The sequence below is a fragment of the Dicentrarchus labrax genome, unplaced genomic scaffold (genome assembly GCF_905237075.1).
Source record: "Dicentrarchus labrax unplaced genomic scaffold, dlabrax2021, whole genome shotgun sequence".
Classification (NCBI taxonomy): Eukaryota; Metazoa; Chordata; class Actinopteri; family Moronidae; genus Dicentrarchus; species Dicentrarchus labrax.
This window is the reverse complement of record NW_026136724.1, coordinates 9,747,489-9,774,392: the sequence shown is the minus strand read 5'-3', so window position 1 is coordinate 9,774,392 and position 26,904 is coordinate 9,747,489. Positions and strand designations below refer to the sequence as shown.

At 41.6% G+C, this 26,904-nt stretch overlaps 1 protein-coding gene across 3 annotated transcripts; it reads right to left on the bottom strand.

Annotated features, from left to right (window-relative positions):
- Positions 1-106: 106 nt before the first annotated feature.
- Positions 107-26,904, bottom strand: strip2 (striatin interacting protein 2). 3 transcript variants are annotated; one of them, XM_051392692.1, is made up of 22 exons: positions 26,627-26,904; positions 20,741-20,810; positions 18,977-19,051; positions 15,268-15,402; positions 14,776-14,896; positions 13,560-13,628; positions 12,714-12,820; positions 11,934-12,061; positions 11,469-11,657; positions 10,794-10,844; positions 7,048-7,280; positions 5,909-5,974; positions 5,761-5,824; positions 5,356-5,427; positions 5,100-5,174; positions 4,790-4,887; positions 4,081-4,207; positions 2,989-3,089; positions 2,539-2,605; positions 2,338-2,442; positions 1,553-1,757; positions 107-357 (listed from the first exon to the last, which is right to left on the bottom strand). In XM_051392692.1, exons 1-22 carry the CDS (start codon positions 26,735-26,737, stop codon positions 107-109), a joined length of 2,520 nt encoding a protein of 839 aa, XP_051248652.1. In that variant the 5' UTR covers positions 26,738-26,904. The 3 variants fall into 3 exon arrangements, with proteins under 3 accessions (XP_051248652.1, XP_051248654.1, XP_051248653.1); XM_051392694.1 differs by having other exon boundaries at positions 26,717-26,904; XM_051392693.1 differs by lacking the exon at positions 10,794-10,844 and having other exon boundaries at positions 26,627-26,903.

Genomic DNA, 26,904 nt, shown 5'->3' with positions numbered 1-26,904 from the left:
CTTAGACTCCATTTCTGTACAAAGAACACGCCCTAAAACCTCTTCCGACAGGCTTGTACATGACCTCCCCTCCACCTCTCTCCAACCCTCTCCCTCCCTCCCTCCATCACGGATTCTGCAGCAGCCCCTCCCACTGGATGGGCTGCGAGAAGACCTCTCTCTCCAGCCACATCTCGTAGCTGTAGTGGAAGTCCTCGGGCAGCTCCACGCGCTGCCCCAGCACGCTCTGCAGGCAGTTGTCCACGGGTGTGAAGTCTCCGTTCTTGTTCTTGTCGTAGCGGCGGCTGTTGAACTTCTCGATGCTCTCCCGCAGGGCGCACTCCTCCGCCTGGAAGTCCCAGGGCCGTGCGTCGATATCTGGGATGAGGGGAGAGAAGAGGGGGGATTTGATCAATCTCAAGGAACCTTCTTTTAAATATACGTTTGAATGTTCACACTTGAGCATTTCACCTTGTATTTATTCTCCTTTTTCTTAGTGACGACACAACATTTCTCCACCTCATTCTAATTTTTCCTATATCAATCTTTCTTTCTAACCCTCACAGTGACAGATCACTTGCTCTCCCACGAGGGACTGTGACCCTGAAAAGTCCCCCTTTCCCTGTTGCTATGGCAACACAATCCAGACTGTTCGCAGGTGGCAGTTGGAGCATTGTATTTCTCACACGCGCACTAACCATACAGACACACACATAAACACACGTACACAATTATTTGGTTAGTATTTATTAATCTGAAATGTCAAGTTGGGTGAGTGTATTCTTCATGCTGCAGCGTCTGTTCTATTAATCAGCTCTGTGTGAGGCTAGAGGAGGACTGCTGGGACTAATTATCTCCATGGCCACTTTATTTATGAACATCTGAGAGGTCAAACTGGGTCTTGGGTCCAGGAGGATTAAGTGTGCGCCAGTGTGTTTTCTGAGCACCGGAGATTTCCCCAAATTTAATCTAAGAGTCTTGATGCTTTTTTTTTTATCAAAGCTGCACTTGATAATTTTTTTGATGATATAATATACTTGTTTTATCACCATAAATCACGAATTACTGTAGGGCTGTGACAAAGAAGAGGATTGCATCCGTATTAATGCTGTTGCTGTATGGATGCTGTATGAAAAATGGTAGAGATAGGGTGACGGGCAATAAGAATACAGGTTTGTTTTGCTTTGATATGGTCTTCTTGTTTTTTCCTTTTGTTTATGTTTCATAAAACATAGTTGATCATAGAAACAAACTATAAATCTATTATTGTGTATTACATAATTTTTTTTATTTTATGATGTTACTTTTTTCTTTTCTTGGTTTTAATTAGTTATTGTTTAGATTTTGAAGTCTACACTATGAGTTAATATGAATTACTAAAAATTCCATATGGGAAAACAAAAAGGGATGAGGGGGTTCATAACATAAAGAAAAACAAAAAAACATAGATGCTGCTGTGGATATACCAATTTATCTCCTTAGTGCACAATAAGTCCTAAATCAAAACTTAAAAATGAAAAACAAAACTGCATGTAATTTTAACAGTTTTAACACATCATAGACTGCTCTTTACCATTTCCATACGCCCAGTCGTCATTGAGCCTGTGGCGGACCTTCTGGTAGATGGCCGACATGGTCTTCATGTTGCTCTTCCTCCACTGGCGGCCCAGGTACTTGGTCTGGATCTTAAGCAGCTTGAGAACGTAGAGCTGCATCATGGCCTGCTTTACCTTCAGAGCTCTCTTAAGGATGGGGGCAGACTTGAACACCACCAGCATCTGAAACGGGAATAGAATTGACTAGGCGTGCATGTTTGAGCATGGCCTATGACAGGGATGCTGATAACCTATTAGACATTTCTTCATCACGACGCCTATACGATGAATAAACTGTTTTTCTGCAATATACCAATGAATGGTTGTTCTGTGCTGATGGATTTGTACCAGTTCATAACAGGACAATTTCTTGTCCAAGGGCCCACCGCCCTGCTGGGCCCCTGCATGTGCACTCAGATGCTGATGAGGATACACAGATGGTAGCTCTAGTCATACATCCACTTTACCAAGACATTAAGTCTACTATTAAGTATTATAAGCTTGTCTTTTTTTTAATACAAAAGCAAAAAATATCTTTTTAAAATGATTTTCTTTTAGCAAATTCAAAGATAAAGAAAGTGAATTCAGTTGGATTTTGCTGATTTGAAATGTACACCCATGTGTCACCCACACTGTGTTTAACACTCAAAACATCATAATATGATTTTTCAGATACATAAGGTACGTTTTACAGTGGAGCCAGCAGAAAGTCCCACCCTAAGGCCACAGTATGAGGCTTTTGCAGTGATGCAGAATTACTCACCATTGTCCTAGAGTGTTTCCACTTGGTCAGCTTGTTCAATATTCTCAGCAGATTAATGCAAGAAAACAGGTTTCTCCAACAGAACTGGTTGCTGTCTCCTGCTTCCTAAAAAACCCACACGTACAGAACACACACCAAGGTCATAATAAAATACACACGGAAGGCTACTTTCTTAGTGAGGATGACAGCACTTTGACTCACCAGGCTCTCAGCTGTGAGCTCAGGCATCTCATGGACCACACAGTGGGGAAAGTCCAGAACACATATACTGCAACAAAGACACAATAACACACAAGAAAGTTGAAAAAGAAAGTTTATAAAGTCTTGTCTACTTTTCCACAGCCTGCAACTGAGCTAAAACAGGTTGTCCTGACAAATCCCCCTGCTGAGTAAGACTCCTGCGGCTTAATGTTTATTTTTTACTTTCACACCTGAATCTCCTGTCATGGCATTGCTGCTGCGATGCCATCTGTGCAACCTGCCCATGATCGTTGGTTACCTGTCTTACCAGCAGGTCTTCAAACACAAACCCTGTGTGTCTGCCGAGCACTTTTTTTTTTTTAAAGATACAGTAAATATGCACCAAACAAAGCTAGTCAGAACCGCAGTGCTTTTTTTGCGAGGCCACAGAGAAAGAGAAAATGATCCCACCTGTTTTTGGCACTGATGTAGGACATGATGTTCTGATTGAAGAACTTGAGGATGAGTGGGATACAGTTGGCAAACACCAGGTGCTGGGAGACAATCTCAAACTGCAGGAAAAGAAGAGGCGGCAGTGCAGAATAGTTAGAGAGTCTGACAGTCTGGCAAAGAGTGACGACTAAGAAATAAGTTTTACATTTCTATTTCTTAGTTATGATTCGTCTTTTGTGGTCAGAAAGTGCTTTTCAGATGAGATAAAGGACATTTTTGATTATGATATTGAAAATCCATATCTCAAAACAAATAATCCTGGAGCTGATAATCCTGTATCATTGATGAGTTTCCTGTGTGGGGGTAAAGGTCAAGAACTAAGGGATTTTTGTTCTCAAGCAGCAGCTGTACAAATCCTTCACCTCATCCAAGAAGCTTTACTAAGATTAAAAACAGAAGCAATTCTGCTGCAGAATCTATCATGAGCTCATATTTCAGTATTTTATCAATTGTGGTTTCTTTAAAATGTGCTATATTTGTAATGATCCCTGGATGAAGGATTTATATAATAAATTCATCATTAAACACAGCTCTTATAAGACAACATTTGTGCGGCTGGCATATAATGTGCAAGACTAATCAATTTGACTTCCCACTGCTGCTAATGTAATCGACTCTTGTGGCAGCAGAGGGCGCTACCACTATAACTCTACAGAGCAGCCAGTTAAAAGAGTGTGAAGGAATGTCCCTTCCTAGGAACAGAAAATATTCCTATTCCACTGAACCAATGTGCTGATTGTGGAAATAAAACAGGACATAAAGGGACAAATCCTCCTTAAAAAAAGAAGCAGATTTTAGACCACCTCTCTGAGGTTATGAGGGTGATGCATGAGGATGTGAGGCGCGAGTGGTGGGGGAGGTGGAGGTCCAAAGGTGGGGGTGGAGAGGAGGATGAAAATAATGGCACGCTCGACCGGATAATCAGGTGGAGGGTGTATGTGTGTGGGGGAAGGTGAGGTAGAGAAAGAGGAGAATAATGTAAGAGGATGGTAATGTGAGGTGCCTGTAGGTGTGTGTGTGTGTGTGTGTGTGTGTGTGGGTTTGTGTAACCTGATAAATATGGTTGAGTTTGAAGTGTTTGAGGAGGAGCAGGAGCAGAGCAGAGATGGCCTTGACGATGATTTCCTTGTGGCGGTTCACGTCGATTCCCAGCTTCATGCTCTGGAGGACCGTGATACTGGAGGACACACAAACACTAACTGTAAAGCCTTCGGGTCTCTAATAATAATACAGCTTTGCCTCAATAAAAGGAAAACATAACCATGAAGAGACAGACTGTTCACGCTCTTTTGAAAACAGATATTCTGATTAATCTGTTGACGATGCAGCTGAGGTTTTTCCAGGTACAGCTGGATAAATAAAAAGTGGACAGCGTCAAACCCAGCTGAAAGAGCACAGATTTCATTGTTGTGAGTCGTCTTTAAGGTCTCTGGGCGAGTGTCAGCTAGTCTAAAACTAGGTCACACTGCAGACCAAAAACATCCCAGTATAAGTGCATTTTCAATAGTATTCCATATACCCATGCTGATACATGAAAAGATGTTGCTCCTCAGAGGGTTTATTTTTCCCTTTGCATCCTTTTATTAACAATCTACTGCTCAACAAACAGCAGTTGTAAAATGTGGTGAAATTTGACAACATAAGTATATTTTATCTTCAAGCCCCTGATGTGAATGTGGCTCTAGATGTTTGCAGAGGTATATAAACAGCACCATCAGAAAAAAAAAATCTGACAAACTGCAGCAGTCTTTCTACTTACGGCATCTCCTCAGGCAGCACATCAGCCAAGATGTTAATTGAGTCAGTTTTGGCTTTGGAGGTTGGAGCTGCAGCCAGCAGCAGCTTCAGGAGGGCAATCTGACACAAGTAACAACTAAATATTAGGCCTCAGCTGTGTTTGAGATCTTTATTTTGTTGTGCAAAAGGTAAAATGTGCTTTGGATGACATAATAATGCTTGATAATGACTGTGTTTGTGTAATTGTTGAGCTACAAAAACACATTTGGCAGCAGAATAGTATGAATCCAGGGTCAATAATGCCAATCAGAAGTAGATTATGAGCCACTCACCACGTATTGGGAGAGGTTAGGAAGCATGCCGAGGTACAGCATCTCTGTTGGTGTCTCTTCCACCTCCTCCTCGCCCTACACGACACAACACACATAAAATCGTGTGCACAAACGGCATTCTCAGATCACCCACGTTTTAGGGGCTGGGAACACAGTCTTGTTTCTGTCTTCAATAAATATTCACCACGTTAAATATTCAGTTCATGTTTCTGCGTGGCTTTAGATAAAGAGAAAGATTCATGGTGAAATTACCGACCAGAGTCAGTGGACACTGTTGCAGCTCCTCCTCCCGTTTGATCTGGACCTCAGCGATGGACACATATTTGTGCTGGGGAAGAGACGTTATGAAACTAAGAACTTATAGATATAAAAATGTATATAAAATGTGTTAGAAGAAGTGTTCATTAGCATTGCTAAATGACACCACGGGGGGTGATTCTCTGTGTAAGTACAATTCTCAGTTTGTTTAAAGAGGAAGTATAGATTTTTAAAGCGGGATGTCAATGTCAGGGTACTTAGCTGTAAGGCAGTATTGATTAGGAAAAAACACTGCGGCGATAATGAGGTACAGCAAAAGTGAAGAAGGACATCGGGAAAAGTGGATCTGTGTATTAGTGACTGAGAGTGAGAAATATAGAGAGGATGAGATGTCCTCACTCACCTGTTTAAGAGTCTTGACGCTCTCATGGATGGGCCTGGGCAAGCCCACCAGAGTATCTATATCACTGCAAAACAATGAACATCATTTCACCAGACTGAAAGAGGAAAAAGATGAAATTATATTTTATTGTCTCAGATGAAATACCTACTTTCCCAGAGTAAAACCGATGAACTTGTTCCTACTGGTCTCAAGGAAGTGCTCGATGTCTTTCTCCCTGTACGCACACAGACACGCACACAGGCTGCAGTCAGATTTTAAATTCATTTGAGGAACACCTGCTGCCACACTCCTGCATACCAACGAGCAACTAAAACAGCCATTTTTCAAGGGAGCACTTACATGTGTGCACACACCCACACAAACAAAGTAGAAGAGCACAGCACACTGCATTAGCTTTCTCAAATCTCATCAGTCACACTGCTGCTGCTCTGAGTGTGAAGGCTTCAGAGCCTCCTACTAATCGGCACTTAATCAGCCCTGTTTGTTGCAGCACTCGGATCCACAGACATTGCGGTAAACACACTTAATGATCAGGTTCACTAAAGGATAGAGTAGTGTAGGTTTTCTGATAATGAATGCACGATAAATGCAGTACTACATAATGTGTGTGTCATCTCTCAGTTGCTTTATTCATGTCCCAAAAGCAGCGGCAGCACCCTGGGAAGACACACATGCTACTGTCTGGAACACACAGATGGAGAGCGTATTGTGAGATGATAGCGAGGACAAAAAACTGAGAGTTTTCTAATTTTGTTTTTTTAACTCCTTGAATGGTGGCACAGATTCAGGGTGGGAAACTGACACCAGCTGCCAGCCAAATGGTGTTAAGTCGTGGCTGTGGGTGGGAAGTTTTCTCTGTTCTAGTGGTCAAAATGGCAGGTGGCCAAGCATCATTCTGAGGTTTTATTCTGTGGTATGAGAGCTTTTAAACTAATAAAAGATCGGACAGGGATTATCAACAGCTAAAGTAATGAGTAGCCGTATTATTTTCCATTGAAAGGTCTCACCTAAGCTGATTTTAATGCCATTTTGTGTGCAGGATCTTTGTTAACACTTCCTTGCTGACTTCTAGGATTATGTGTGGATATAATCAGTGTAATTTATCCCGAATAAAGGCAGAATTAAAACTGTGAGAGGGCACTTTGGAGCACTTAGAGTACAAGCACATAATGGCAACTTTGTATTGTTAACAATATAAAAACATTAAGCAGTATTTTACACTTAATGTGTGTTTACTTCAGACTATTAAGTGCAGGTTAAACCAGAAATGAAAACTGTGCAGTTAACCTGACTTTAGGGGCCCAGGGGAGGCCCTTTGGGAAGTTGACCCTTTCTGTGGGGGGTCTGAGGGGAGGCGGAGGAGGCGGGGGCTGGATGATGACATCGCGGTCCAAGGGGTCCACCTCGCCCTCGATGCCGCTGTCTGTGTCCTCGGGGTCCTCCTCCTCGTCCCGGGCGTCGTCGTTCTTGAAGGGATCCCGCTCGTTGTAAGTGTCCAGGCTGTCCTGCTTGACCAGGGGCTGGGAGGGAGAGAGAGGACAGGTGTTCAACTGCACTGGGAGGACTGGGAGGACTAATGTCAAGAGTAACATGACCTATAAACACACACGGAGGAGTAACTAAAAACTGAGAAATGAACCACCACATACACTTTAGTTGATAACACGTATTACCTTGAACCAAGTGTAAACCCACCATGACGTCACCCATTGGTTCTTGTACTAAAGTTTTTAAGTTTGTTGCCAAGTTTGTTTTTTTGGACTCAGAAGTGACCATATTTGTGCGAGAGTGTGGAGCTGCCTCTATCCTGATTGACTGAGAACCGGAGGACTTGCCATGGTAGCAACTTGTCAATCACACGCACTAAAGCATACCCTGCTTCTTCGTCTATTTTTACTGATGTATTAAATCAAGTGAGAAGTAGGGTAATTTTCTCATAAGCTTACAGTTACTACAGACTGCTAGTTAACGTGTTTAAGGCACTTCAGCTCTGGCTTTTCAGACGTGAAAACTCTCTCCACTATTTATTATAAGGTCATTTTAAAACCACGTTTAAACCCATAACAAGGAAACTCATGCTGTTAATTAGTCAAACCCACTTTATTTTAAACTCTAGTGGAAGGTTTCCAAAAATAACAAATACGTCACAAAGTTTTTAGAAATGTTAAAACGATGCCAAAGACATTTAGATATTTCCATTTGATGAGAAGGTGCAGCCATACATTTATTTTAAAAAGATTAAATTCAAACTCTTCAATTAAGAATTGGGACAAGCTGAAACAGGCTATATACTTTGTGATATTGTCAAATAGTTAACTTAAAACCAATCTAATGGGAATCAAAAGAGGAAACTCTTCTTATATTTTAAAGAGGTCCAGACATTTTGAGTTATGGTCAATATACTGGTGTCTATACATCTAGTTTGCATTATTTCCATTTGTTTTGCAATGCATTAAATATATACACAGCAGGATTTAGTATCTCCCAATTGCAGAGAACATAATGGGCCAAGTTCAGACTGCAGCTATAGCTGTAGCAGTAGGGGAACAGATAAGGTGAGTTTCTTGGCGACAAAGCATTACAGAAAGCTGCTGAGAACAAGAGTTATTTCAGATATATCAAATATTGGCCACACTGAAAACATATAGTGAGCAGCCTAACAACTAATAACACTAACATTAACATTTGTGGAATAGATCAAAATGTAAGTATTAATGTATCCTAAAGGACTTCACTTTTTTTTTTAATGGTTCAACATTTTGAGAAAATATTCTTATTCTCTTTCTTACAGAGTGTGAGATGAGAAAATCAAAAGCAACCACTCTCATATTTATCTGTTAAATACGAAGCTAGAGCCAGACCATAAAAACTGGAGACAGGGATAAACAGCTAGCCTAGCATACAAATATGAGAGTGGTATTTTTTCCTCAAACTCCTGGCAAGAAAGCAAATGAGCTTTCTCAGAATGTCAAACTCTTCTTTTAACTCTTTGCTTTTGCTCATGTTAAAAACATTTGAATTAACAAAATCCTGAACGGGCAACTAAAATCAATGGGACATTCTCTCAACGTGGCAAGAAAAGGATGGCTTTCCAAAGCAACCGCAAGCAACATTACTGATTGAACTTACCACACATCTGCACTTCAAAAAATACAAGAAAATGCAAGCAAGGCCCAGTAAGGCTAAGACTTTATATTGAGCTCTTATCTACAAAACAAACCCATTGCAATTCAAGTGCCAAACACACATTCACATACACATATCTTCTCCAATGAATGACTGTGGCAGTAGTGCAAGCATCAGGCATGAGTCAGCGTTCTGGACATTAGTTGAGCTAGTGCAGTCGATGTATGGTGCGCCAGTGGTAGTACTACCGGTGGACTAAGTGAGGAGTACAGTGAGTGTATGGTGGGAGGGAGGGAGGGCGGGAGGGAGAGGTGACAACCGTGTTGTGAGCCATTCTCTATGGAGAAGCCATTCACTGCTATGTGGGAGGTAAAGCTAGTGTTTTCCTATCAGGGTTAGGGGACAACTGCTTTCAATGACATCCATTTAAGAGAGAGATCAGCAGGGAAACCAAATACCTACAGAAGAGAAAAATATGTTCATGACGATCTCAGTTCACCTCCTCAATGAATGCATTTTAAAAGGACATTGGCCCCTAGTCCAGAGTCTATAGAGCAAGGTGGTTTTTGAGGCCAAACCTGGTAGCGATGTGATGGAAACTACGGGGAAGATGCTACTACAGTAGATGTCTGAAGTGACCACTCCAGCACCAATGACAACAGCCAGCAAGTCAGCCCTGTCTCTCAAACCTCGCCCCCTGTACTGAGCAGGCGACAGTGGAGGAGGAGGAGGAGGAGAGAGGAGGAGGAGCAGGAGGAGGAGGAGAGAAAATAGAGGTGAGCAGAAGAGGGGGAGGGACAGTAGGAGGTGTTAGTGGACGGCGAGGGGGAAGAGGAAGGAGATGGAGATGAAAATGGCGGAATAAGCATTGGAAGGAAGGAGGAAAGGGGAGAGTGAGAGGACAGAGAGGAAGAAGAGGAGGAGGAAGAGGATAAAAGCAAGAAAAACAATAGAAATATGAGATGGAAAAGAAAGTGGAAAACAGTCGGAAGTAAGTAAGTGTATAAGGAAGTACTTAGTTAAGTATATATGTATAAGGCGGATGGAAATAAGGGAGTGGAGGAAACTGGCGTGTATGAACGAGAAATTAAAGATAAGAATGAAAGAAAAGGCAGAAGTGAAAGAGGAAAATAAGAAAGGTAAAAAAACTAAATTGAAGAAAACATGCAATGATGCAATGATGATTAAATTAAAGGAATAGTTCAACATTTTTGGAGTTACTTGCTGTCTTCTCGACAGGGTTAGATATGAAAATCACTACCAATCTCATGTCTTGTCGTCACCTTGACGTTGCAAGGTAACCAGGACTAGTTCCAGTCTGTTGTTTTTACAGTTTGCTGTACGGATCAAACAAACAAGATTATTAGTATTAGTATAAGTAGTGAGGTTTAGAGGTGGTGTAGGCAGATTTATTTATTTCTTACCTGTGGACAGAGCCAGGCTAGCTGTGTCTCCCTGTTTCCAATCTTTGTGCTAAGCTAGACTAGACAGCTGCTTGCTGTAGCCTCATATTTAACATTCAGACACGAAAGTGGTAACTAACTTCTCATCTAACTCGACAAGAAGAAAAATGACAAGAAGTGTATTTTCCTGATGTCAAAATATTCCTTTAAGTAGTGGAAATGAGGCAGATAGTAGGATGGCACCACTTGGTTCTTTGATAAAACACACAGATTTTGTCCAATAGTTTGTTAGTGTCTAGACGACATGCTTTATATTTCAGAATTTCAACATATGGCTTTCTCCGTTTTGGTGCATTCCAGAATGATTGGAGTAGGTTAAATGATAGGTAGAGAAGAAAGAGGGAAAAGGAGGTGGAGGGCGATAAGGGAGAGGAGTGCTTAATGTCCAGCTCAATGCAGAGAGAAAATGCTGAAGGAAAAAAGAGGGAATTTGTGGGTAAAGACCTGCTTCTTGGGAAAGGGACTGTCTCCTTCCAAGCTATCAACAAAGGCACTCTGTGGGGACACAAGGAAGAGGGGCAATGAGAAACCAGAGGGCAATAAGAGAGAGCGAGAGAGAGAGAGAGAGAGAGAGAGAGAGAGAGAGAGAGAGAGAGAGAGACAGCCTGTCCAGTCGAGGCTCTACTAAAAAACAACAAGTGTCTCAAAGCCGTCTCAGCTCCAATATCATCTCTGGCGTCGCTGACTTACAACAGAGAACCAGTGATGTTGGCACTGAAGAACTTTTGGGCAAAAGCTGACCCAGCAAAGAGTTACAGGGTGAGTTACAGAAGGAATTCTACAGGATCACTTTACTAGAAACAGGTGAAGCTGTTCAACAATAAAAAGGCAAATAATGGAAAAATGTGTCTGAGGCAGCATTCATACTGTAAAGGTACCTAAAAGACGCGCTTGCCTCCTGCGTTACTGAGATACATAAACAACTGGCACAACACTGGGACTATGTGTCTGTTTAAAAAACGTCTTGATTTTGGCTTTGTCAAAAAAAAAGTTAAACGAGTGTGTGTATTTGTATGTGAGAAATAAGTATGTGTGGCTGTACAGTAATGTGTGTTTTATCCATGCCACGCTACTGATAAGCTCTGAATGTGTGGGGTTGGTGGGCGGAGGGGTCCGTACCCTGCGGCTGCGGCGGCCTCTCTTCTGCTGCTGCTGTTGTTCAATGAGCTCCATGGCAGAGGCGGGGGGCGACGCTGCTCTCATGGCCCTCACCACCTTGATGCTGTCCTCCGGCAGCGGGGGCAGGTTCAGACGCTCCCGGCCCCGCACCTTCATCTCCTGGAGCTCCTCAAAACCCCCCAAGGTGAACTGGAAGATAGGGATAGGGACAGAAAACACAGTGAATCAAGGAGAGTCAGGTGCATGCATCTTCATCAGCCAACAAGTCACTATATAGAAGCTTTGAAGACAAATATTATATGGTTAGGTAATTGCATTGCAAATGGAAAATTAAAGTATGTGCAATTTGTGAGCAAAAGCATGCAAAACTCTCGTTATGGCCCAATAAGTAAATAGCAAACAGGAAGAAATACACACAAACAAATAGATGTACGTGCATCATGTCAGTGTTTATAATGTACTAACCAGTATTGTCTTCCAGAGAAGCAGAAGCACTTTCTTCATGGGGAAGTGCGGGGCATTCATGCTGCAGAACTTGGTCACCATGGTGAAGAGGAGCAGGGCGAAGGGCTCTCCGTTGTACAGAGGTGAACCTGATGGGTGACCCAGTATACCTGGTTTTAATTTCTCTTATGGTAGGAATTTTTCATATACCACCATACTGTGTACAACACTGCTGTAACTCTACTGAATCTTTGAACACTTTCAGTATTATATGTCAGTTTATTGTGTTTATACGACTATTTTAAGATATTTTGTTTTGAAAAGGAAGCAGTGTTGGTGGTATATCTTTTTTTATTTTTAAGTTCTGTTTCTACTACGTTGCAGTTTTCACAATAAAAATAGTTTACATTCTGATTTCTTCAAAACCTGCAGTAAATACATGACGACATTACATTTACTTTTTATTCTATGTACTCTTGACAGTAGAATAAGCCACTATAAATCTATACAAAGGTCCTGTCATGCAAAAAAAACCAATACCGTGATATATCATGAAACTGCCAGATTCTTAAGAAATACCGCGATATAACTAGGATACATGAATATATGAAAGCACCTGTTATGACATACATTGCTTTTGAGATGATAAATGATGGGCATGAAGCAGTGATTTTCTGTATTATACATAAACATGGTTAGATCAAAGGAGTAATACATTTATGAAAGTACACAAGCACTGCAACACACACACACACACACATACACACACACACACACACACACACACACACACACACATACCTAGCTCATTCTTGAAGGCCTCTCTGGCTGCTCTCCACTCCGGTCTGTCATCCTCTGTTTGAACTCTAATGGTCTCCACCATCAGGTACATGATGCTTAGTAGCACTCTGCAAGGAAAAGAACAAAACAGGTACATGAGGCTTAGTAGCACACATGACTCAGATTGACCGTATGTGAGTGTGTGTGTGTGTGTGTGTGTGTGTGTGTGGTAGGCATTTAACTGGTGTCTGAAACAATGATAATGGGCCGAAAAGGTCTGCAAGTACAAGAGGCGATAACACGATAGGATGAGTAACAATGAAAGGTGAGTGCAACTACTTGAGAGTAGAAGCACCATCCACTCATAATTATTTGATGTAAGTCAGGCGGTGTTTTGTGCACTAAATGCTTGGTTCACTCAACAAAGCCTCGCGCTTTGTTTAAAATTACTATAATGGCTTTCAATTTTGTAGCAGCAATTAAGTGCAAATCTACTCCCCTAGCCTGTAATTATTTGTAAGTGTTGAAGCTCTGTGTATGTGTGAGCCTGCGTGTCCGTACAGAGGGGTGTTTTGTTAAAAAAAAAAATCAATTCCATTAAGCAGACGCGGATTGAAAATGAACATGAGGGAAAAAGGGACAAAGAGCATAATCAAATTTTGCAGATTAGGCGTGTGTGCGTAAATACATTCGCTGGTAGCCAGACGACAGGAAGGAAAGCATGAGAAATACAGAGGTGAACTGAAAAAGACCAGGACAGGAGACATAAAATCACAGAAGGGGGAAAGTATTTTTCCTTATTCCTGAAGTGAAGTGAAGTGAGAAGAACGTGGAGTAGGCTGTGAATGACGTGGTTATGTTGCGTACCTGAGCTCTGTGCTGTCTGCCAGAGAGATGGCAGGCTTCCTCACTGCACTGCTGCACGCCTGGTTGTTACTGCAAAAACACAAGTAAATAATTACATAATTTTCTAGGTTTATTTGAAAAAAAGGAGAGACAGTCTGTGCACTAAAAAAATCATAATGATCCAGAGCTTTTTAAACAAACACAACCAGACTCTCATTTTAAACTTGGTGCGTTTTTTTGTGCTTTTTGTATAACCAGCCAAAACACCATGTGTGTTTTTGCATGATTGGCTTGCTTACACTACTTTGCTGTGCAGCATAGCCCGACGGTGCCACGATGCCTCAGAGCAGCTTATGTAACAACAAAGAAGTGCTGGATCCCAACTGAGGCCGACACCAGCAGCAACAACAAAGATGACTTGAAGGAGCCGCTGCCGAACCACGTCCTCAACAGACGGTCTGAAGCATCACAGACAGTGTGTTTCCTGTGTTCTTGCATTTTCTCTCTCTCTCTCTCTCTCTCTCTCTCTCTCTCTCTCTCTCTCTCTCTCTCTCTCTCTCTCTCTCTCTCTCTCTCTCTCTCTCTCTCTCTCTCTCTCTCTCTCTCTCTCTCTCTCTCTCTCTCTCTCTCTCTCAATGTCTTCATACCTCCACAGACCTCCTCTCACTCCAGTGCCGTACAGAGGACACAGAGGAGTTGGGAGGGAAAAGGTGGACAGAGGCTGAGGGCCCAGAGCTTCAAACACGGGCAGGTTCTGAGAGAATCTTAATCTTGTAAGTGGGAAAGAAACTCTTTCAGGGCTTGCCTATGACTTCTCAGTAATATGGCAACCATCAGGCCTCCCTGCAGCCTCCAGATTTCAAAAGAGAAAAGATACAGACTTCCTTTACTTGAGAAACATACCCACTTCCCTTCCTGTTTTTTGCCACAGGCCCTCACCGAAGTGGGAAATGTTAAAAAGATATGAAGAACTGTTTTGCACCTCTCTGAGGGGCTGAGTGCCCAGACTCTGGCTTTGCTTACCCTTCATGTACCTTTCTTTTACCCTCTACTGTAAACACATGAGAAGCAGCCTGTCTGTAATCTTATCACGCAGGTCCAAGGTGAAAGTGACACTGTAGCATTGTATCAAGTCATTTTGAGTCTCTCAGTAATATGCCAGTTTTTTTAATCTACTGAAATAGTAAAACTTTGAATGACTCATACGTCCCCAGCCTATTCGGTGTCTCCTACTCACTCTATCTCCATGCTCAGCAGCTCCAGCAGCGCTGTGAAGATGCCCATGTCGTAGAGCAGAAAGACATTGTGTCTGGACCAGTGGAGCACATCCACCTCTGTGTCACACTCATCAAACACTCCTAGGGGGAAAAAAAGAGTTGCATTTTTAGAGAAACATTTCTCATTTTTCCAATCTGTTTGCACTTTTTGGGGGCTTTTCAGGTGCACTGAACGCTAATGTGAAACGTGCACCATTTCCTATACATAATCATAATTTTACATCAGTGCAGGTGGAAATAATAAAAAGTTAATGATGGCTGAATTCGATTTAGTTCTGGTATTGTGCATGCTGGCTCTACCATGGCTTACTAGGACACTTGAATAGAATAGAGCCATCATTAATCATTATTATTAACACTCCTTTTCATTATTACTTTTCCTTTTACGACAAGACAAAATGTGTGCTGTGAGAAAGGCCTATTGCTGCTTGTAATGTATTAGGCCTACGCACCCTGAGCCAGGTAGAGGATGGCCCTGGCCACCTTCAGCCGCTTGTCTCTGTCGGTCACCTCCAGCGCGTCCAGCAGCTTCATCACATATGCCCTCTGCTCCTCCACCGTCAGCTCGATCCACCTCCTGCCTCGAGCTGCAGGAAGGACACATCAGTACAGTGCAATTTAGAGCAGTGGCTTTTTTCTTTTATTGAGTAAACTGATGACCCCCGACAAAGTGGCATATTTAATGGATATTTCATATTACATAGCAATAACAGCAGAGAGCAGCTACTAAACTATATGATGAACCCAAACAGTGGACACAAAAACTGCAGGAAGTTTGTGTAAAATGCATTTTGAGCAGATTATTTCAATCATACATACTTAATAGGCTTCCTTTTTGACCAATTCAGTGTCTGAAATGCTGGAATATAGATCTACTATGTATATTTTTAAAGTTTTCTTACACCTCTTAAAATCAAGAAGGCTTTGCGACCCCCCGCAAACCTTTAGTGGTTCCCTACTGGGGGTCCTGACCCCCAGGTTGGGAACCACTGATTTAGAGTGTAATTTAGGGCCAGCTTCAACACCTATAGCATTTCTATCAGTCACACTTGATAGCTTAGCTTTACTGTAGTTCTCATACTCGTCACCCTACCGTAGCTATCATACTTGCTAACTTACAGTGGTTATCATACCATTAGCTTACTGTTATTTAGGTAGGAATTAAGTTACACTTATTATCTTATTCTTTATCATAATTGTTAGCTGACCATCATACTCATTAGCTTTCTGTGGTTATTGTACTGTAGCTTACTACCTTAACATACTTTTTAACTTCCCGTATCATATGTTAGCTAACTTTATTATTATACTTGTTAACTTGCTGTAGTTATCATACTGTTAGCTTAATGTAGCTATCATTATCTTTCACAGTCACTGTACTTGTTTTTATATGGTTTTAATACATCATTTACATGTGTATGTGTGTATTATGTAGATTACAGTAATGTTATAAAGAGCAACTTTAAAAGCTAATTGCAAACCTGCATGTTTTGCATTTTAGAGGTCTATTGAATTCAGCCATTTTGGGAATAGCCTCATTTTTGAGTGCTTTTAAGTTTTTCTCTGTAGTGTTTCCCCTCTCTCTTCACTTTCTGCGTGTCATGTCTAACTAATACATCATTTTAGTCAAACTGTTACCTTGACCTAGATATTCCTAGTAATCATGGTGCGTAAATATAGAGACTGACTGCTGCTTTGATCTGTCATTAGTTTTTAATATTATGTTCAGGCCCACTGCATGTGCTCTGGAAATAGCTGAAAGCTCGAGTGTACAAGCATACAGAGCCATAATTAACAGTCAGTGGTGTCATTAGGAGAAACCAGAAGTACATACAGTATATACAGTAGCACAAACTGAGTCTGACATAAAGTAGATCTCAAACTGATCCAAAAAATACAGCATTAAATAATACACGCCTTCTTTGGCAAGGATTCATGCCTACTTTTTTCCCCACAGTGTAAGTCCTCTATTCTTAGACTGTTCACTTGCTTACGCTGACAGTAATAGGCATTAAGGAGCGTAACATCATCATGATCAGTGGGGCTCAGCTCTTCCCCTACTTAAGATACTCTGACTTGTCTACTCAAGTCAGGAAAATGTAAAAAAAAAAATGGCTTTCTAGTTGTAGCGCTGTCGTCAAAAAAACCATCCTTTTCTTCAGTGAAGAGCTTAAATTAGACATGACATGATAATCACAGTGATTAGGATTTGGAATTTAAGGGTAATGGTGCAAAACATTGATGAGCACACTGTGAGTGGCCCTGATACACACACACACACACACACACACACACACACACACACACACACACACACACACACACACACACACACACACACACACACACACACACACACACACACACACACACACACACACACAAAAAGCACAAGTCAAACAAGTAAATCCTCTGACAACTGACACACACTGCTCCCTGTACACATACAAATACACACACACACACACACTAATGAAAAGACTGTGATGCAAAGATGCAGCTCTGTGCTCTATCTCTGTAGACCAGCAGCCGGAGAGGCTCTCATCTAATCCTGCTATTCATTACCACTCAGCTTGGAGAGGAGGTGACAGATAAAGAGGACTGAGCTCGTCTCGCTCTTTTGTCTATAATGTGTGCCACGGTGGCTCGAGACCTTTATGGCTTCTTGCAATCAAATGCATCAAACAGTGGAGAATTACACCAAATTCAGATTCATTTTACTTAGATGCAGCAAATATTCAGACAAAAGCATGATTATTTCTACACAAGACAGCAAAAGAAACACTGTCCTGAAGCATGATCTCTCAATCAGACTGACAATAATTCACTTTGAAAAAAAGCTGCTTTGTTCTTGGTAACCGAACATTAATCGTACGGTCAGGATGGCCCCTCCCATCTGTATTTGTGGGGATATTCATTCTTTGAACAGCTTAAAAGAGCAGAGCTTTGATGTGCCTGGTCACCCTCGCCTCACACAGGTTGGCTTAACAAACCACAGCAGCCTTCTGGAGAGCAATGCACTTGCACTTCAGAGGTGAGACAACTGAGCTCAACTGAGTGTAAAACACATCTCTTTTACAGCTTTTAGTGTAAAATTGAGAAATGAGGGCCGGAGAGGTGAAATGGTTTCTGTAAAGCAATTTTGTAATCCTGGGAAAGCAATTAGAGTATTTTAAAGTGGAAGTTATGCCAATCCCTGTTGACCACTGCTTCAACTGAAAGATGGGCAAAAAATAATCAAATAGACCTTTTTCACAGCAGCCACTGAAATAGCCATGAAATAGTAGGGTAAAACAGGTGTCACCAATGATACTGATTATGGTTCTGTTCCATTTAGTGTGGCAGAGCCTCTCTAGTTAGCACAACATGCACAAAAGCAGCACAAAAACACTACTCTCAAAGTCAGAGTAGATTTATTTAGATTGGTTTATGCCAGATTTAGCTATTAGCTAATTTGTTCGAAAATTTGTTTGGCCTAAATGGAACTGAACCATAATTAAAAGGATCATTGGTGACACCTGTGTTTACCCTACAACTTCATGTCAAAATGGCTGCTGTTAAAAAAAGGTCTATTGGCCTCATATGGAGACCAGCATTCAGATAGAGCTACCAGAGTCTCTGAAACGTAGCAATGCACTGCTAGCAATGTTAGCATTGCAGCTAAGGTGTCGCGTGTGTACTGTGTCAGGAACGTTTTGTTTAGTTCACCTTCACTATCTTTTTCAAACACTAAACTGGAGCCAACAGGGACATTCAGAGCTGCACAAAAAGGGCCCCAGTCAGTCAACAGCAGCCGCACTGTTGGAGGAAGAGCCATCAAGGTCTCTGCGATAAACAGCGGCAACAAAGCGCAAGCAGCTCCACTCCACTGGCTGTAGACTCCTTTGTGTTTGATATGACACAGCAAAGCAAGGTCTTGGCAGCGCGCGAGTATTTGTGACCTCATTTCGACACACGCTGCACACAGTTTTTACTCTCTCTTCCCTTGAGCCGCCGACAGTGAGGGGACCGACACACCTGGTACCCTATAGGTGAGTTAAACACATTAGGGGATGTGAAAAAAGCTTATCCCACAGCCATTTAACAGACCTTATAATCCCTCTTACACACAAACACAAACACACACACACACACACACACACACACACACACACACAGTACCATGGCTTCTGAAGTCCTCTTCAAAGTAGTCTCTGTTCAGGGCAAACTCCGGCTCCTCTGTATAACTGTAGAGCTCTGTGAACAGAATAGAGAGCAGTAGAATTAGAGCTCAAACGATTAGTCAATTAACCGATCAGAGACAGGTGAACTCCTGCAAACTGTGCTACCCTACAAAAAGAAAAACAAACTTCGAGCTGCTGCCTCCTCAGTGGTGATCTCATCCGTTTCACGCACAGTGTAACGATTCGTCACGTCGCCGCGCATCTCCTCCTGTTCTGAGAAAAGTCTTCACTCCCCGACCCCCGAGGAGCTGTCGCTAGAAAGCCGCAGTGACTGTCTGTCTGTTTGTGCATGTTTGCCAATGTGACTAACACTCTTGGCAAATCAGCTGCCGCTTGCCATCTACCAGGAGGACAATCGTTTTTGACTTCAATCGGTGTTTCAACGTTTCCCTCTGCACATCACGTGGGAAACATTGGCGTCGAAGAGGAGAGGAATCTAAATTATAAGCTTGAAATTAAGTATTGTTTAAAGTACAGTCAGAAAAAAATCTATCAGCATTGTTGTATTCTGTTCTTCCGTCATTTATGCATCTTTTGGCATTTATAAACCGAGCTCGCGCATGAGCTGTAACCAGATACACAGATGCTGGAACAATTTGGTGGTTTTTGCATGTATAATCACAGTGTTTACGATTACTCATTACATTAGTCATACAATGTGTCCCATGTCTGGAAAACATGTCAGGACCATAAGATGTTGTTCTGTGCCTTCAGCAGTGTGTCAGCTTATTGTCCTTGTTTTTCATTAATAACACTGTAACATGAAACAGCTGACGGAAACCTGAGGAATGCAGATGCAGAATTATTTTTCCGATCAATAGCACATTGTGGTCTGTATGCTCAGTAGAAACAGTGGTATTACTGCAGGAACTCTGCTGGTGAAATCTTGTGTCGCACATAACAACCATTCATAATTTTTCGCACTCCGTCTGATTCAGTTTGACGTGAAAAGAGAATATGATGAAAGCTACTGAATGAGCAAAAAGGACAGATTCAAGCGAGTTGCAGGCCAGACGTGTGCATGAAAAACCAGATTTAAAAATGGCGGTGCTTTGAGCTACATGCTAACATCAGCGTCCTAGCACAATGCTAACATGCTGACGCCAAGCAGCAGGTATAATACTTGTGTTATAGTTTAGTTTAGTGTGTTAGCGTGCCAACATAGGTAAGGCTGATGGGAATTCCATTCCATTCCGGTTTTTGCAGCTCTTCATATAGCTCAAAATATTGGAGTAAACATTCCTGGCAATATATCAAATAGCTTTTGAGATATTTCAGTCAATATTTCAAAAGATAACCAAAGTCCGAAGAAAAAAGCCAATGTTAGCACAACACTAATCAGCTAATTTACATCAATAAACTAGCCAACTTAAAATTTGACCACACAGGTCAGCCCTATCTCCCAACCACCATCTTTAATTAAAGTGGTGGACCGACACTGCGATCATCAAAAACTGATTTTATATGTGGCAGATATGGTAGTAGAGTCACAAAACACCATCAACATACTTTTGTTTAACCAGATCAAATCTTTGGAGCATCATTATATGCATTAGTATAATCATTGTAACAGAAAATACATTGAATGCATTGACTGCTGCGTGACAGAGGCAAATGGCGCACAAGCCTTTGTCATCGGGGACGTACATTTTATTACTAATAACATAAAGTCTGGTGTTCTTGCATTTTAGTTTAGTATTACCTGAAAGCTCAGCAGTCAGTGTGTCCGTGTCTCCGTACTCAAACTCCAGGTTGGGAGACTCCATGGAGCTCTGTGAAGGACAAAAACACACATGAGCATATACAGTGTAACGTGACAGTGAACACAGCTAATAACACATGTCCTGACACCCACATGCAAACAGATCCTCAAACATGCGGCAGGTTGGTCACATTTTGCAACACCTACCACGACTCTGTCCTCCATTTGCAGTCCCACACATGCACACATTCATCACCCACACACACACACACACACACACACACACACACACACACACACACACACACACACACACACACACACACACACACACACACACACACACACACACACACACACACACACACACTCCTCATGCTCGTTCACAGTTTTGTCTCATCGTGTGTATTTTCTTGAGTTTTGATTGGCTGCTCAATCTCCAGGCAGCGTTGATTAGCCGTTACCATTATTTTCTCTCAGATCCTCTCGCAGTTACAGATGTGGTCTATGGGCAGCATTAATTAGTCTGATTGAACAGTTGAAGGATGCTGTCTCTAACAAAGTACCCCATCCAGATGCTCAGGTGGAGCAATCAATTGCAGTGGGGAAAGAGAGGCCGCAGGAGTCAACATGGCCCCTGTTTCACAGCAGATTAGCTGCTGTATCCAACTGAGGGTCTCTGACTTTAGCCTCACCCTGTGATAAGCACGTGCCCAGGACACAGACAGCACATGTTAAGTTTCTATAAGCACACTCAATGGCTACATGCAATTAGACAAACACAACTCTTTTTCTATGAAAAAAATAAGACAAGCCTTGTTTTGTTTTTAGCTTCATGACAAAGTGGTATCTGATGGATTTTGAATGGGTTTCAAAACTTTTACTGAAGAGCATGTGATCCATATACACACACACACACACACACACATTTAGAGCATAACCTTAGACCGAGACAGGCAGACACACTCACACAGCAGCTCAGATTGTCGATAATGTGAAACTAATTCTTCCCTTTAAAAATAGAGAAGCGGGCAGTATACAGTACATATGATAACAACATCACTATAACTGCTAAATGAAAAGGCCTTAAGGTTAGAAATAAGTCTTGGTCCATATTTCTGGGAAACAGCTTTCATTTACTGCTCATTTCATTTAATGTTTGATCATAAAATACTAAAATATCTGAACAACTACTGGACAGATTGACATTCTGCACAGACTTTCATGGTCTCCAGAGGATGAATCCTACTAGCTTTATCCACGGACTTCCTCTATGTTACCATGAGGTTAACATTTGTGGTATGGAGTGGAGTGGAGTGGAGTGGAGTGGAGTGACTTGCTAACTATTGTATGAATTGTAGGGCTGTAGGAAAATACTGATACACTTGATAAACTGGATTTTTGTTTTGTGATGTTGTATCGATCTTCAAACATTCGTTTCGATAGATTTTTGTGTTTAAAGCCCCAGCCGCTAGATAGCTGAAGGCTACAATGTTGGATGTTAAAGGGACTGTGATAAATAAATGCAGATTCAACAGTCCTGGCTGTAAAACCTTTATTTAACTCAAGTTTTTTGTTTCATGTTGTGGTGTGTACTTTATACTAGGATTTCCTAAAACTTGATTTAAAAAAAATCTAAATATATCGCCTTGCTTGCTTTATCGCAATATATTGCAATATATTTGAGTTATAACCTCTGTATATATATATAAATTGTTACAGTAAGACCTTGATAGTGTAATATGTGACTGCTGAACAGAGTGGTAAAAGGTCCACACATGACAGTAACATACAGTATAATGATATTAGGATACAAGTTTAACCGGTTTAACCTGTGCCTGGAACAAACTGAAGAGAACTAGCCTGGTTACTAAAACGTTCTTGTTTTCATCTCTTTATCTTTCTGGTGGGGGATGTGAACTGATGAAATGTTCCTACTGGGGTGATTAAAGATTAATTTAATGTTAATGAGAATTTAAAAAAAAACCCTCCTGGCAGCACTGGAAGTCTCCAAGCTGCGAGTGTTGGATGTGTTTAACCCTGTGAAAACTGCCCAAGGGCCAGGAATGTAAATAAGGATGTGCTCTGAGTCAGCTGTTCCTGTTAAACAACCCTCATGTAACTGTCTCCTAAAAATACCTGCTACAACCGAGTCAACATGAACTGGAATACACAGGACGTCAGCCGATAGTTTGTTTATGACACAGAGCCAAAAGCAATGAGATTTGATGTCATTACCACGCTCAAGACCAGGAAATGAGAACCACTTAGGAACGCGGGTGGTTCAACAAATTGACCCACAGCTCTGGAGTGCGAGTGAGGATAGACAGTGGGTTTTTCTGACCAGGCGCTGCCTCAGCTTCACTTTTAAAACTCACTCTGCAATGTAAAATCATTTGATAATGTACAATCAATGACAATTAAGAGTCAATAATGTGTAACAACAAGCTCTGTTAAGTGTAAGCCCTGCCACTGTGCCTTCCTATAGGGAACAACCTGCGATATACAGCAGCTATTACAGACTTGTTGTGTGATATAATCTGTGCTGTAGGCGGCTATTCCAACACCAACATTCATCCACTGCTGCCACTGTACAATCCCTTCCCATTCATCCTACTGATGGCTCAGTCTGTTAGGAAAATAAGGCTGAGACTGCCAATGTGTTGATTCTTTTTTGATTAATTTAATATTTGTTTAGGCTTTAAAATAGTAATTTATAATAGTGAGAAATGCCCATTCCAAGAGCCCAAGGGGACATCTTCAAATTTCTTGTTTTGTCCAACAGACCATCAAAGTAAAACATGTTGTACACAGCTCTTATCCATTATACTATTCATTTTCATCCAAAGTCTTCAAGACTGTCTATTTTCACCTCTGTTATCTCTCTATACTTAAATAACGTGAATAATTTCTAAGTATATCTTAAGTTGACCTCAAAACATTCCTCTTTTGACTGATTTTACACATAAATGTCAGACAGAACTCTCTAAAGTCTGAGGAAATAACGTGGCATTTACTTTGAGACTTAAAATTTATAACAGAATGTCAACATTACAAACTGGGTGGATAGTAAATTTATATAACTCTCAAATTAAATGTTGTTTTTGGTGAAAGAAACTATCCAACCAACAGTATAACGATAAATGAGGCTGCAACTTTCTTGTTTTATTAACAGTTTATTCTATTATGCGTTCGCTGTGTCAAAATCTCTCACAAATTGCTTATTTTGTCCAACCAACAGATCATTATGCAATATAGCTATTCAATTTGCAACTGTATAAAATAGAGAAAAGCAGCAAATCCTCACATTTGAAAAAATGTTATTTAAAAAATGTTTGAAATTATTAATTGATTGTCAAAACAGAAGAACTGACAAGAATCTGTCAATACGATACGTATCGCGATACAGGGGATACGATACATATCGCGATACAGGGGTTACGATACAATATATTGCGATACTGTAAGCAAGGTGATACATTGAGATTTTAAAAATTCTAATTTTAGGAAAACTGTAGCATAGTATAGTAAAAAGGACACACCACCATGTGTATTAAATCATATAAACACAGTCCCTGTAACATCCAACAACATAAAACATCTTAAAAGATTGCAATACTCAAGAGTATCAATATTCTCTTACACCCCTACAAACAGTTTGAATCATCAACTAATGGTTTAAGCAGCAAATCCTCACATTTGAGAAGTTGGAACCAGAGCGTGTTTGACTATTTTCTTTGATAAATGACATGAATGCGATTACGCGGCTATCAAAGTTGTTGTCAATTACTTTGAATTGATTCATCGCACAAGTGGCCTCATCCATCATCCATCTGGTGAAGAGCCCACTGTCACCCAGGGGACTGAAACTGAAGTGCAGATTGAAGTCAAGTTCAAATCCAACTCAGATGTTTCTTTAAATCCCCATGAACATCAACCCTGCCTGTCCATCTCTCTCCTTCATTTTCTCACCCAGTCTCCCTCCCTCCTGTCTCCTCTCTCTGCCGCCAGCTGATAACGAAACACCGTCCTCGCTCCAAACTGGCACCGCTTCTGTGCTCCCACACTCTGCGCCACATCGGTGTGTGCAAACACTGGGCACAGTGTCAAGGCAAGGCCACCCCCGCTCCTACCAACATATGCCACATAGACAAGAGATGGCTGCTCTACCCGGCACAAATGATGGACAATTTACATACATGGATGAATCAGGTTCGAGGTTACAGACAGAGTGCAGTGGCCAGCGAGGCATCAACATCAACGCATGGCTCTGACGTTAAGTGCTTTCAACGTCTATGTCATTGACACCCCCCTCCCCAGATCCCTACCAATCCCTCGTCCCAGAATCCAACGGCTGTGAGGTGAACATGCTCCAATTCCCTCAAAACCATTCAATGTGCTCATACAGAATCACACACACATGTATGTCAAGGGGTGTTGTTGACTGGATGTTTTGGCCTGGAGGACAGATTTGACTGCTGAACGTCTTTCGTGTATCCAGGGCTGAGCAACTCAGGAATGAAAACCCATCATCTTCTAATTTTTTCATGAGGGGATGAATTATAGCTGCATGGCACTAGATCATGAGACTGAACACGAGCAGAGAAACAGAGAAGACTTACTGGTAAAACTGGATCTTTGGGTACAGTATGTCTCGGCCTCTCGGACTGGACAAAAGAATTGATCTAGCTTTTATTCCCCCCTCCAATCAATTCTTCAGTCTATAAATGTCATAAAGTAGCCAAAAATACCAAAAGTGACGTCCAAAACACAAAGATATTCAATTTATAGTGACATAAAACAGATATGAGCAGCAAATCATCGCATCTGAGAAGCTGAAAAGCAGCAAGTGTTTGGCATTTTTGCTTGAAAAAGGACTTCAATTACTAAATCTGTTGGTTATTTCAGCTCCAGTTGTCAGTTACTCGTATTGTCAGTTAAGGCCTTAAATCAAGTCTAAAGACTCTCATTAATAGCAACACCTAAAACATTGCTGCTCTGGTAAATTTATCAATGTGAATAAGTCAGGTTGGGATATTCATCGCAACAATAATTTAATAATAATTAATCAATGATGAAAATGATTGGTAGTTGCTGCCTTAAATTAAAGTAAAGTAACTGCTATTCTAAGCACAAACATGATCAATGTCAATGTAAGGCTGCAGCTCTTCATTATACTCACGGTGTGATCTGAAGAACAACATTAACTGCGCATGCTATAAAGAAAATGTGTAAAATAAAGACAAATGTCCAATGTAAAGTCTTAAATTGGTTACTTAAACCCATTTTTAATTATATAAAATGACAATTTGTGCCTTTGAGAAGCCTTAACCTGCAAATGTTCACTATTAGAAAGACTAGTGAACTGTCAGAATTGAGAGTGAGTTGATTTTAAGTCAACAGAAGTGAAGGACACAAGCCAATGTCAGCCAGGAGGGATCCGGATAAACAATTTATGGCTTAAAGAGAATGAAAAGCCAGAACTATGAAACCAGTATAAACCCAGATCTGTTTGGTGGTGGTGGTGGTGGTGGTCCTGGTCCTGACAGCAGCAGTCACATTTCACCACCTGCATTCTCCACGTTGAGCACCGCTGTAGGATTACTGCTGGGTTATTTATAGGAGCCGGTTGCCAAAATAACACCTCGGTGTCTGTCTGTCTGCCTGTCTGCATGCATGCACGCTTTTGGAGCCAAGACAGCGACTGACTGCATGGAAAGGACATCCAGCAGGACCGAAAGCTCCCCAGCAACAACAACAACACACACACACACACACACACACACACACACAGACACACATACATACACAGACACACACCTCCAGCGCGCTCCTATACCGTGAGCTGTAGTAGCCCACTGTACACAAACACCTCTCCCGATTTACCTCCGACTCCTTCTGCTGATCCTTGAACACATCTTTCCCTTTCGGCCTCTGTCTGTCGCCGTTATCGTTAAGGTTATTAATGATAGGTACCTCCATGTCCTCCGCCTGCATCTTTCTCCCTCGGTCGGCTCACTTCCTCCTCCGCGGGTAGTGCATACCGGTCCGGTGGAGAGCTGTGACTGCACCGCACCAGGAGGAGCACCGGCTCCGGAGCCCAAGTTGAAGATCTCCTCCTCCTCCTCCTCCTCCTCCTCCCCCTCCTGCTGCTGCTGCTACTC

Excerpts from the sequence above, each read along its gene's own strand:
- strip2 (XM_051392692.1), bottom strand. The coding sequence starts at position 26,737 with ATGCAGGCGGAGGACATGGAGGTACCTATCATTAATAACCTTAACGAT. Across the intron at positions 14,897-15,267 it reads CATCCTCTACCTGGCTCAGG|GAGTGTTTGATGAGTGTGAC; the intron begins GTGCGTAGGCCT and ends TTTTCCCCCTAG. Across the intron at positions 12,062-12,713 it reads GGCCTTCAAGAATGAGCTAG|GTTCACCTCTGTACAACGGA; the intron begins GTATGTGTGTGT and ends GTCACCCATCAG.